The sequence below is a fragment of the Ranitomeya imitator genome, chromosome 5 (assembly GCF_032444005.1).
Source record: "Ranitomeya imitator isolate aRanImi1 chromosome 5, aRanImi1.pri, whole genome shotgun sequence".
NCBI lineage: Eukaryota > Metazoa > Chordata > Amphibia > Anura > Dendrobatidae > Ranitomeya > Ranitomeya imitator.
Window position 1 is genome coordinate 68,520,319 of NC_091286.1, and position 12,783 is coordinate 68,533,101.

The window sequence follows — 12,783 nt, forward strand, 5'->3', positions numbered from 1 at the left end:
CCCTTTAATGGCCAGACAGTTTTTTTTTTTTTTTTCAGGTTTGCATTACTCTACATATAAATTACTGTGTCATTTCTATAATTTTTTTTGTGCCGCAAATATAAAAACAAATAAAAACATTTGGGGGGGGGGGTTGTTTTATACGTTTTAATGTTCATGTAACCCACTGAATGAATTCTCTGGGTGATTATGGTTTGGTGGATACCTAACGTGTGTAGGTTTTTTGTTTTAAACCCTTGTTATGTGTATTTTATTTCACTTACTAGGCTTTGTGTGTTGCTGTTTCAATAATCTGCTGGTACTAAAACACTCATTTTATCACTGCAGAACTTGGTGTCACATGCCTCCTGGTCAGCTTGTTCTGTATATCCCTGCCAGTGATGGGGGTACGGTCATACAGAGCTCAACATTCTGAGCTCTGCTACATCTGCAGCAGAGAAAACAGTGATTTCATAAAGATGACAGCATGCAGATCATTAAGTGACATTACTGGAATCAGGGTCTCAGCCTCTGCATCATCAAGCTACTCTTGGTTTACATACCAAAACCCTGCTGACAGATTCTCTTTAAATTTACCATGGCAAAAGACAAAAGCTCAGGACCAATTCACAGAGCTTGATTAAAGGAAATGTCCAGGATAGAAAAAATATATATTTTTATGACCGAGGACCGAAAGTGGTGCTGTATATTGCTATCTTTTGGCACTTAGCCATTCTTTTTGCAGAAGATTTATACAAAACAATACACCCAGCATCTATCATTTATTTACATTTATTATAAAAACACATCACATCTCCACGATTCTTCTCGCTCAGACAATTTGGTGGTGTAAAGTGACAGGTTTTTAGGTGTCATCTTTTTTAGATTTCGACACAATTTCATTTACTTTTCCGAGTTCTCCAAATGACATTGTCGCGGAGCCTCTCTTGGCCGGCTTTGCCTGAAAATACAAAATGAGAGAGTGAGAAAAAAATGTTTCAGGTCTGTTAGTAATTTTCTTGTGGAGCACTCTGGCTTTACTGAACAATCTCATCGTACGCAGCACAGGTAATGGAAGCGAGAATGTTTTGTGGACTGAAAAACACTGAATGCATTGAATATAAAGCGCTGCAAATGTTCCAGTTGTTAAATAATAATGACTAACAGAAATATGTAACCGGACTCATTTATAGACATGGACACTGAGGAAATGGTTATTTTGCAATAAATATTTTGTGGACTGCATGAAAATGAGACACAGTTTTTCTAAACTTTTGCAGCAGTGTGGTGGTCTGATGTTTGTAGTCCACTTCTGGAGACATTATCTGCATTTGTAGGGAAGAAGTAGCCACCAATTTATAGGCTGCAGCCTGCTACGGCATAGTGCCCCACTCATAGAAAATGAATGAAAATGGCTAAGGAAAAGTTATATGGGCTATGAAAAATATCATGCAGCAGACAAACAAATAACATTGTTGTTTCATTGGCAGACATGTTTACAAGGGTCAAAGTTTGGGAACGGACATGGCACGCGATCATAGGCCGGGGACCTTGTAGTCCTGGGTAACCCCTTTAACTGTTTTACCTTTTTACTACGGGCTTAAGAACCAACAGGTAAGTAGTTGCTAACTAACTGCCCAGCGCAGATCTCTGCTGACACAGAGACGTCAGTGGCCACTCCTGCCGGAGATTCAGCTGCTTCTGCTGATGTCCCGTTAAAGGGAATCTGTCACCCCAAAAATCGTATATGAGATAAGGCCACCGGCATCAGGGGCTTATCTACAGGATTCTGGAATGCTGTAGATAAGCCCCCGATGTATCCTGAAAGATGAGAAAAAGAGGTTAGACTATACTCACCCAGGGGCGGTCCGCTGCGGTCCGATGGGCATCGCGGCCCGGCGCCTCCTATCTTCATAGGATGACGTCCTCTTCATGTCTTCCTGCCGCGGCTCCGGCGCAGGTGTACTTTGTCTGCCCTGTTGAGGGACCCGGACCGCGACGCCCATCGGACCGGACCGCAGCGGGACCGCCCCTGGGTGAGTATAACATAACCTGTTTTTCTTACCTTTCAGGTTACATCGGGGGCTTATCTATAGCATTACAGAATGCTGTAGATAAGCCCCTGATCCCGGTGTCCTTATCTCATATACGATTTTTGGGGTGACAGATTCACTTTAACAGGTCAGCGGCTTCTTTTCCACTCTGCTCTGTTAACTGGGCATAACTGCCGGTGTCATGCTGATTGACAGCCAGCTCACACTATGGGAAACCAGCTGTCAATCAGCACGACGTTGGCTAACATGCCCCATTGACACAGTGGTCTGGAAGAACAAAAGCTGCTTTTTTGGCGTGGAAAAGCAGAATCACGGGCACGAGCTATTGGTGGCAACTCTGAGTCAGATAGAACAGGCACATAGTTGCTGACTTGTTAGTAACAACCTGCTGTTAGTTTTTTGGCTCATAATAAAAAAAAATAATTTAGTCATGGATATCCCCTTTAATAGCATTTTCCAACCATTGTGAAATTTCAGCTAACACTGCAGCGTGGTGAATCCCAACAGTGTGTAACATACACATGGATAGGCTGGTTTTGCACATTAGTTTTTTTTGAGAAGGGACATGTAATACTATGTTGCTATTTCCATGGATAAATCACAGTCCCATTACGATGAATGTGGCTCTACACATCGACTACCTGCAACAAGGAAAAGAAAAAAAAAAAAGGAGACAAATCCTACTTTGATCCATGTTGCAAATCCAACTTGTCAATGCAAGTTATGGCCCCATAAAAAAAAGAAATGATAGCACAACGATGTGATGTCTGTAGGAGAAGCCAATCAATTTTTTTTTTCTTTATACGAGAAAAAGCGGATTATGGCTCAGTGGCCATCACTGGTGCTTTGCAGCCCTGGGGTCCCGCTGTCAATGGGCAAAACCTGCAAAGTTTGAATGTTCTCCAAGACTTTGCTTGGGCTTCATCACAAATCCCACTCTCCAACAACATAATGATTGTCATAGCACAATGAGGGAAAAAAAAAAAAAGAAAAACAGTTGTTTTACATGTATGAGTTAAAAAAAAAAAAAAAAAAAGGTTTGAAACTGATTGGTGTATGGCTACGAGTAAGGAAAACGCATACTTGCAGTCATGTGACAACCAAACCAGCAAGCAATGCAGAATCCTGACAGTGGATATATTCCACACATGTAGGATTTGGCAAACTGCAGAGTTAAGATAAGACTAATACATATTCCCCCAGAGTTAACAGTTTACCTGCGATTCATGAGGCTTCCACCCGATCATACAGTAGATCTGAAATGTGGCAGGTACAGAGCCATCCTCCTCTCCATACATCTCTACAAAATAAGAAAATGTATATTAGGAACAGGTTTACGTAATGGATTACAGGATGATGACAGATTTGTTTCCAGAGAGACCAGCCATCTGGACTGTTAGTAGATGTATAAAATTATCTACACGCAATCAGCAAATAATCAGACATATTATCAGCCCCGTAGATTATACTGGGTACCTGAATCTGTATGAAAAACACAGATATCACACATAAGTGACAAACGGACATCTGAATTAGGCCTAAGACTGCATCTAAGAACAGATAAAATGGCCTACTCCACAGAGGCTACTTAAGGGAAATAGAATTCCGTAAGAAACCATAGAAAAGTTTGTTCCTTTTTTAGTTCTGGGAAACAGACAAAGAAGATTCAAACCATTAAAGCCGTAATAAACAGTGTAAAGTCAGAGTGCTCTGCTTCTTACAGTAACTGCGGAAAACACAAGAATAAAAGATTTTAAAACAAAGAGGATTGTACACGGGCAGCAGGATACCTTGATATATGGCCGCAGCTGCGAGCATTGAATCTCTGTGCAGAAGGCATCTCCTGTTCCAAGCACAGTTGCTCTCGCCCATACCTAGAACATTCACAGGAATACAAATGACTTCAACGTCCCCATCTGCTTTGTTTTTGGTGTATGTGAAGTGTCGAATGTGAACAATTATGGAAAAGATGGAAATGCAAAAAGCATTTCTACCATGAAGAACAAACACTCAGCACTACAGTAAGTGCAAAAGAACAGCAAAAACATTTAAAGAGGTTCTCTGGTCATTTTTAACCTTTGCAGGAGTAAAGCCAATCTGGAGGGAACAAAAAAGGATAAGTTACCACTGGAACCTGCTCCCCGCGAACGCTCTTGACTGTCTACGCCAGACTGGAAATGAGCATGTGGAGGCCACCGATTGGCTGAATGGTCAGGTGGCTGGGATATTAAACAACCTTTTGTAGAAGTATAAAATTGCACGTGCTCCAAAAATACAAGGCACGGGGTATATTTCTTCCATAAAACATATTTTTTATGGATACCAGTGTACACAGGAAAAATAGCAACGTTTCCAGCATGCACGGCCTTTACCCAGCCAAGAAAAAAAAAACATTTTTTTTTTTTTTGGCTTGATAAAGGCCCTGTGAGGTCGAAACATTGCTATTTTTCCTGTGTGTACACCAGTGTCAATAAAAATATCTTTTGTGGAAGGAAGATAATCAGTGCCTTAGATTCTTGGAGAATGATGATAATTAGAAGCATAAAAATCTACAGATTTAAAAAAAAAAAATAATAATAATAATAAATGACGTACCAACGTTTTCTTTTTTTTTTGGCCAGAAAAAAAAAAGATGCCCTATTTTTAAGGCTTGAAAGCCAGAGTGGTAGGAGTGAAATATTGATTGGTTAGAATAAACAGTGATTTTTATTCCCCTCTGAGCTGTTTCAAATGAAGACAAATAAAAATGATTGCCTCGCTGGCCAATCCCACGCTACTTCTGCTCATTATGACTGACCTCACAAGGCTTTGGGATATATACGCTCAGCAGCAATCTGACCACCTAGAAATGAACCTTGGCGATGGTACAAAAGTTGTGCAAAAATTAGATATATTCAATATAATGGTAACAACTTGGTACTGTCACTACACCCAATGTGCAATTTAAGCAATTTGGCCATTTTTCTGCCATATAATTTATAAACTACTACATTAACCTTAAATTCCTCTAAAATAAAATGCGTACTTACCTTGTAAATCTTTCATCAGTTCAAACATCCCAGGATAGTGAACCTGGATTTCATCTGTATCCTGCAGAGAGAGAAATATGACCACGTGCACACAAGGCAATAAAGCGGAGACTGAATTATTACAGATTCTTATCATTGCTATTATAACAACAGCTAATATATCACAGGTATGAGGTATGGATTTGGTGCTGGGGTTAAAGGGATGACTGGTGCCAGAGGGCAATAGAACTTAATAGCCATCTCATCAACAGCTACAGTATAATGAATGACAAAGATCAGATGGAACCTAGCAGCCATAAGACACCGGCCTGGCCAGAGATCCTCGCTAAACCTTTCCCTTCACCTGCACAGCAATGAAGCAGCAGAAAAAAATGTGCTACTTTGTCTTCATGCCTACTGATATAGCTAGATAACCCCTAGGAACCCCCCCCAAAAAAAAAGTTCTTACAGCCTAGAAGCGTTTACTTTGGTCATGCATTTTCCGCACAATGGCCACTGATAGGTAAAAGTAGTATTACACACTGGTAACTGACAATGGTCGACTCTGTAATATATGGATGTGCAATAGATTATTGCAAAACGGGGTACCCCTTTCTATTACGTCCATATTAACATGGAGTATGGACACCGCTGTCTTTAGGACACTGCCCCTTATGCAGCCCATTTTCATTCGCAGATGGATTCACAATTCGCCAGGTGTCGCAGCTAAAGTCTAAAAGCAATTATTCATCGTTCATCTTCTTACATTTAAGGAAATATAAGCCCAAATTGCGTGCCTTAATGCCAACTATTCCTTTGCACTGTCGGAATGCAACTACTTTTTAGAAATCTTTTGGGATTATCTAGTCCTTTTGGAGGGTGGTTTGGAGAAGCGCTTCCATCTTCAGTGATCACTCCATCTGGTCCTCAGTCTTTTGCCTGCACTGGTGACCTACCCCAGCCAGTGATTAAGGCTAAGGGCTCCTACTCACCTGCGAGAAACTTGCCTGAGTCTCGCACTTCAATACACGGCTCTGCACCCCGGACTCAGGAGCGGAGCGTGCGGCTGCATGTATTCCTATGTGGCCGCACGCTCCGATCTGAGTGCCGGCAGCAGCGCCGAGTGTTAACATGCGAGATTCATCCGAGTTTCTCGCAAGTGAGTATGAGCTTTAAGGAAGAGATTACCGGGGACCAGTTAAGTATCAACATGGGAGCTGCCAGGGATCAGTGAACGAGAGTATCCTGTTAAAAAATTAAATACAACACATTACATATATTTCCCTGGAAACCCTCTTTATCTGCCTCCTGGAGGTGTCTAGCAGCACCGTATCTTAGAAATTGGCTACAAAAAAAAAAAAGAGTCAGAACGTGACACAGAATACATTACAATTGCATTTTAAAGTCAATAACCAATTACATTTTTCTATGAACCTGGCATTACTTTGTACAACCTTTAGGCCCACGACTCTATACTAGCCCACTGATTTCTTTCTGGAGACTGCTGGCCTGTACCTCGGGAGGAGAGTGAATGTTGGCTTGGGAGATGCCGGCCCCTCTTATCCCATTTTATTTCTCCCTGTATCCTACCTTCTCCTCTTTTCTTACTCTCCCTCGTCTCCTGCCTTTCAATTTCACCCATTTCTTTTAGCCAACAATACTTTTTTCTTTTGTTAAATTTCAAACAAAAGATTCTATGGACAGCGGCTAATGTAGAAAACCTTATTACTCACAACAGTTAGCATGTTAAAGCCAGCTCTCCCCATCAGATTGCCCAGGTCATTCACGGCTGTGAATGGTGACACGTGCGGAGAGAATCCCCCTTCTCTTTCAATCTCGGCCAGCTGCAACGAACAACGGAGCTCATACAGCGTTTCTCCACCAAACATGGCCCCAATGAACACACCGTCATTCTTAAGAACGCGATAAATCTGAAAGACACACATTTATACATTTGTTACTCTTGATTGGGGGGGGGATGTCTTCTTTTTGCGATGGTTTTGGAATATATATTGGCTTTACTTACAACGACAAGTAATGCACCCTGGGAGCTATCTGCATTATTTAGGCCCAATGGGCCAAAGTAGTAAGTGTTGTGATTTTTCTCCAAATGGGTAATCATTCAGTCTGGAAAAATGGCTATAAAAGGGTATGTGTGTTTTCTGTGCATGGACAGCCCACATACAGATTATACACTTGTCCAAATGAGCCCTTAAGGGCAACAAGTCTCACCTTCATTCACATCAATTAGGAAGTTCCCACTTGGAGCCAGTGTAACCGATCCGAAGGCCCTCAGTCAGTAGCAGATGGGTAATTCAGAGTATGCAGGATTGATCCAGGTTTGGGTTTTGAAGATTAAAACCATAACTTACTACATCATGTTAAAACACCCAAGATAGATAGCCCCAAGAATCTTTTGTGTTTCAACCCATGTTTGGCTCTAAATCCTAGAATGCTCTTAGCATTTTTTATCTAGATGCAATGAGTTGTGATTTTAATCTTCATGGCCTAATACTGCTCCATAATTTCCTACATTAGATTGAAAAATCGTCTACAAACACACAGATCTTGTTGGGATCACGTGTTCAAGAGGCTTGCATGTCCTCCAAATACACAAGTCGAATAACATTACATATTAACCAGTTTTCTCCATAGAAATGAACCAAAGGGGGTCTAAGCATGCTGGTATATCCCATTCTATTAAGCCACACCATTTTTAGAAAAGTACTCTGGCTAGCAAAATGGGTCAATGGCTTGCACCTTGTTCCACAAGGAAGGCTTGATTGGAAATATGCACTTAATGCCCTTCATAAATTGATCCCTTAGGTTTTAGAACAATAAAACAAAAATGAGTGATTATTAGGTTTCTACTTTCATTGCATTACTGATAGAGGATGCTTTCACAATGGCAGATTTTATTTTTATGCAGTTTTTCACGCCAATGTCTAAACTGGGAAGATCCTAACTGTCTATTAAACTCAGTCATAGTTCTGGCTTTTTTTTTTTTATTGCATGAAAATGTGAGATGTGAAAGCACCCCTTAAACAAAAACAAAAAAAATCATATATCTATATATTCCAAGATCCTTGTAACATGTGATGTGTAGTCGCTTTATACCAGCATTCATCACAAGGAACGACTTAGGTCAACATCAGGATTTCGAGGAACGTGTGGAAGAAAAGAAGAATAGATTCATTGACCGAGGCTACATGCTTATAATAGGGCGAAAATTTCTAAACAGCCATGAATTGGTCTACCCTCCTACAAGAACTATTCAAATTAACATGGTAAGAGTGGTTACCCAATACCAGTCAAGTGGCAAAAGATGCATGAAAGTTTATTTAAAAAAAAAACCCCACAACATTGGCCAATTTTACTGGCAGACTGCGCATTAAACAATACTTACCACCTAAACCATCTATTTCAGCACGACTAACAGAATCTGTGCGACCGCTACACACCAACCAGCCAATCAACAATAACTCCCATTAGATCAATGGACAAACTGAACAATTGGGGTTGGGCTCCATGTGGCACATGCATCGCTTGTCCGAATATAGAGAGAGCTACAGACTTTCTTTTCTCAGATGGTAAGAAATATTTGATTACACAATCAAGTACGGTAAATGCTTTACATATTGTAGAGTACCATGCTACAGTTGTGCTCAAAAGTTTACATACCCCGGCAGAATTTTTACTTTCTTGGCCTTTTTTTTCAGAGAATATGAATGATAACAACAAAACTTTTTCTCCATTCATGGTTAGTGGTTGGTGAAGCCATTTATTGTCTAACTACTGTGTTTTCTCTTAAATCATAATGACAACCCAAAACATCCAAACGACCCTGATCCAAAGTTCAGATACCCTGGTGATTTTGGCCTGATAACATGCACAGAAGTTGACACAAATGGGTTTGAATGGCTGGTAAAGGTAACATCCTCATCTCTGACCTGTTTGCTTGTAATCAGTGTGTGCATTAAAGCGGAGTGAGTTTCTGGGATCCAGACTTTTTTTTTTTTTTTTTTAGATACTAATTATGCATGCCTTTGCTATTCATCTAACTTTTCAATGGATATTTTCAGTCTAGGCAAAACTGCCAGTCTTTGTTCATCCTTGTTCCTGTTTTGCATGTTCCAATCCGCTTCTTAAGGGCTCATGCATTTCCATTCATGATTTTTCTAAGTGCCATCCCGGGCGCTGATGCGCTTCTGCGTCCTATTGCCTGGTGCCGCTGACGGAGTCTTCCATGGCGGCGAGTGTCCGCATGACTGAGGCCCCACTCACATGACCGATGTGGGCGGCACCGTACGTCACTGTGGATGCCACTTCTCCTACGAAACCATTGGCGACGCTGGCTGCGGTGATGTCGGCGCTCCATGCACCAATCAACAGCGTCCTTTTAAACGACAATATGTACGGCTATGTTTTAGGCAATTGGACATACTTAAATATTTAAGGGGCATAGGGTTGCCATGATGCCAGTCCCTCAGAAAAAAGCACTTCCACTAAAACGCGCGTCGGGGAAGTGGCACCATCGCTTGGCTCAGGTACTGTGTCTAGTCTTGATAAAGGCTGAACTATTGTCATGACTCATTATAGGATTCGTGGCAGCTCAGATTTTGCGGATATTTAAATGTTTTTTTTCTTTTTGATCCAGCAAGAGTTAATGTCAGTCTCTTGCTGGCTGTTCTTTTAGGTTGGTCAGCTGATGTTGGCTGGTAGCCACTCCCACTTGACTTTAAATAGTCACTTGAACCATCAGCTGATCGTCGGTAATAGAGTTACTTCTTGCATACCAGCTAGGGATTTGGAGCTCTCCTGTTTTGGGGTTGTTGCTACTGTGGGTGTGCAGATTCCTGGCGCTGTATTCTCTGCTGCTTCGGAGATTACCAGCAGAGATGAAAGCTGAGTATTTAGCCCTTTTTTTTGTTGTCTGTCCTGTGTTTGTAACTTCCCCTGCGTTTTTCCATATGCAGTGGTGAGGCTCGCATGCTTGCCGGCCAGTGCACTAGCCAGGGTATATTGAAGTGATAATCGGGGACTAGGCATGTGACGGCAAGGGGTTGGGAGGGGCCCGCATAGGACATTAGGCTAGCTTTGGGACAGGCACAGGTTGGTGTCAGGAGGTGCCCCATCCCTCGCTCCCTACTCTTAGGGCCTTCTTATCCCTTTTTCGTCCCGTCATATTTGTATACTGCGTCGTCTGCCGGACCTACCCGTGTCCAAGCGTGACAACTATGTGTTCTTTTGGGAGTTGATACCTTGGTCCTAATATCTTTGCTCTTGCACAGAGCAATTTAGTGTACTATTAAGGCCAGTACTAGTTTCCAATAGACTTTTTTATCATAGTTCAATGCCTATAAATTAAACAGCATCTCACTATGCCTTTATAATTTTCTGTAGGTTGCCAATCTGTGATGCCTCGTTTTATTGGCTCCCAGCCACTACTCACCTATGCTCCCTTTTTAATTCTGTTTCCAATTATTTAATAAAGAATTTTGCTTGTGTATTCAGTTCCGTTTGCGCCTCTTCTTTACATTCTCTCATTTGGAGAATGGCGCTGATCTTCTCTCTACTATAGTCCTGAATGTAGCTACCGTGTGTATAAGGATATACTGCTTACTGTCCATATGGGTATTTGGTATCATACCAGGGGATACATTTTTTTTAATAAAAAGTAAGCATCTCTAATTAAATATCCAGACCCCTCAAAATAATTACTGTATACAAAATACAGACTTAATTATATAGGCTATTTATGAAATGAACTGTAATAATAATTTAAAAAAAAGCTGACGTTTGTTGGCAATTGCATAACTGGGAAAGAAAAAAAGTTGCACAAAAATTAGGTAACACTGCTTATTAAACTTTTCAAGTAAGACACCGCAAGAGCTGGTCTCCATCCATTAAGAGAAAAAAAAAAAGAAGCTCCATACCTCTTGAAATGCCCGAGGTAGATCATTCACCCAGTGTAAACTGCAATAAACATAACAAAACAAAAAAAACACATTATTGAAGAACAACAAAAAAAAATTGTCAAATTCTAAGTAGAAATCTGTGTGTAAATATAAAAAAAAAAAAATAGGGGCTACTATAAAGGGAATCTGTCACCAGGTTTTTGTCATGTAATCTGAGAACAGCATAATGTATAGGCAGAGACCCTGATTCCTGTGATTTGTCACTTGCTGTACCTTTGATAAAAATTACTGTTTCATCAGCAGGAGATTATCACTAGAGGTTTAGTAAACCTGCTGCCAGGTAGTCTTCCATATTCATAAGCTCTAAATAATCCCATCTCCACCACTGATTGACAGATTTCTGCCTATGCATAGAGCACACAGAAATATGCCGATCAGTGGTGCGGGGCAGAGATATATAGAGCTCAGCCTTCAGAGAACTAACTGGTAGATCTGCAGCACATAAACAGTGACATTTTTGTTTCTTTAAGTGGTTTTAAAGAGTTTTTCAAGCGTTTTGGAATTTTTTTTGCCTGAAGTTTTTTTTTTTTTTGCAGCCTTTTATTTGGACAGTTACTAGTTTGGAGCATTTTCCATCAGGAGACATTTTAAAGAAGTGATCAGCACTGAAGAAAACATCTCAAAGGACTGAATATATTAACAGCAAGTAGTTTTATAATAGAAAAAGAATAGGAAGAATCTGTCAAGAGATTTTTTAAAGATTTTTCAGTCGTCTTTTGGTGTGGATCTGCTCCAAAAGATTCCTTCAAAAACTCTGCATGCACATTGAATACTAATACCTGGTGCTTACTCTATCAGCATGAAAATAAAGTATGTAAATATATGAGCTGCAGCCCCCAAACAAACCAGCATTACAGGGGGATGCTTGGAAGGGGTGGGGTGAAACGCTGGTTTGTTAGCGCAGCAGTGGAGCCAGCTCAGGAGGGCAGCGTTAGGGCTGCTACCGGGGCAGTACCATTATGTACATTGTGCTACTATAGACCGAGACTGGAAGCACTAAGAACATATCACCTCGTATGATTCAGGGATTGGGCAATGATCTAGGAAACAAAAGTGAATGTCTGACAGAGGTGACATGAGCCACTAGAGAACCCTGGAAAATTAGAGACCAAAGGCCCAATCCATTAAAGTGTTTATGCGCACCTTAATAATTTCCAATATTTTTGCTCAACTTTGGGCTGCGCAAAAATATTGCAACTTTTAGCATTTATACTCCAGTTTCAAGTAGCTCTGCCAAAACTGGTTTATAGTGGGAGGGACGGGGTATAACCTTGTCTGCCATTCAAGTTCATGAAAAGTTACCCTACTTTATGAGCTTAGCAGTACATTTCTGGCAATGGCACACACCAGTTAATAAGTTCCATTCTTAGGAACTCTGAACATGGTACGATGGGGAGATGACGCATTAAAGTCTACAAATCATCTATTATGGGATCATTCATACCTTAGGCTGCTGACAACCAGATCAAATGTTTTATCCCCAAAAGGTAGAAATTCTTCATCAGCTATTACATTTATTGTCGGGACTTCTGACTCCGCACAGCGTTTCTACAAGTTAAAAACACATAAGACGTTAAAAAAAAAGTAAAAATAAAAAGTGGTTAACAGGCTGGACGGCAACGACAAGGTGACTTCTGTACAATTGTGTAGCGGTCTATACTGGACAGCTTTGTGTGACACCAATTTAATGCAATCTAATGAAATAATATAAAAAAAGATTTGCAGCACCCCGGTCTAGCGGTGATGTCTGTAGTCACTGATCCA

General features: G+C 40.8%; 1 protein-coding gene across 3 annotated transcripts in view; it reads right to left on the reverse strand.

Moving 5' to 3' along the window:
- Nucleotides 1-755: 755 nt before the first annotated feature.
- The window catches only part of NDUFAF5 (NADH:ubiquinone oxidoreductase complex assembly factor 5), a 39,378-nt gene continuing 27,350 nt past the window's right edge, over nt 756-12,783 (reverse strand). For all 3 annotated transcript variants that reach the window (XM_069768769.1, XM_069768770.1, XM_069768771.1), the window contains 7 exons: nt 12,464-12,567; nt 10,978-11,017; nt 6,775-6,972; nt 5,063-5,123; nt 3,824-3,907; nt 3,251-3,333; nt 756-940 (listed from right to left, as the gene is read on the reverse strand). In XM_069768769.1, coding sequence (XP_069624870.1) covers nt 845-940; nt 3,251-3,333; nt 3,824-3,907; nt 5,063-5,123; nt 6,775-6,972; nt 10,978-11,017; nt 12,464-12,567 — 666 coding nt within the window. In that variant the 3' untranslated portion in view covers nt 756-844. The remainder of the gene's footprint in view (nt 941-3,250; nt 3,334-3,823; nt 3,908-5,062; nt 5,124-6,774; nt 6,973-10,977; nt 11,018-12,463; nt 12,568-12,783) is intronic.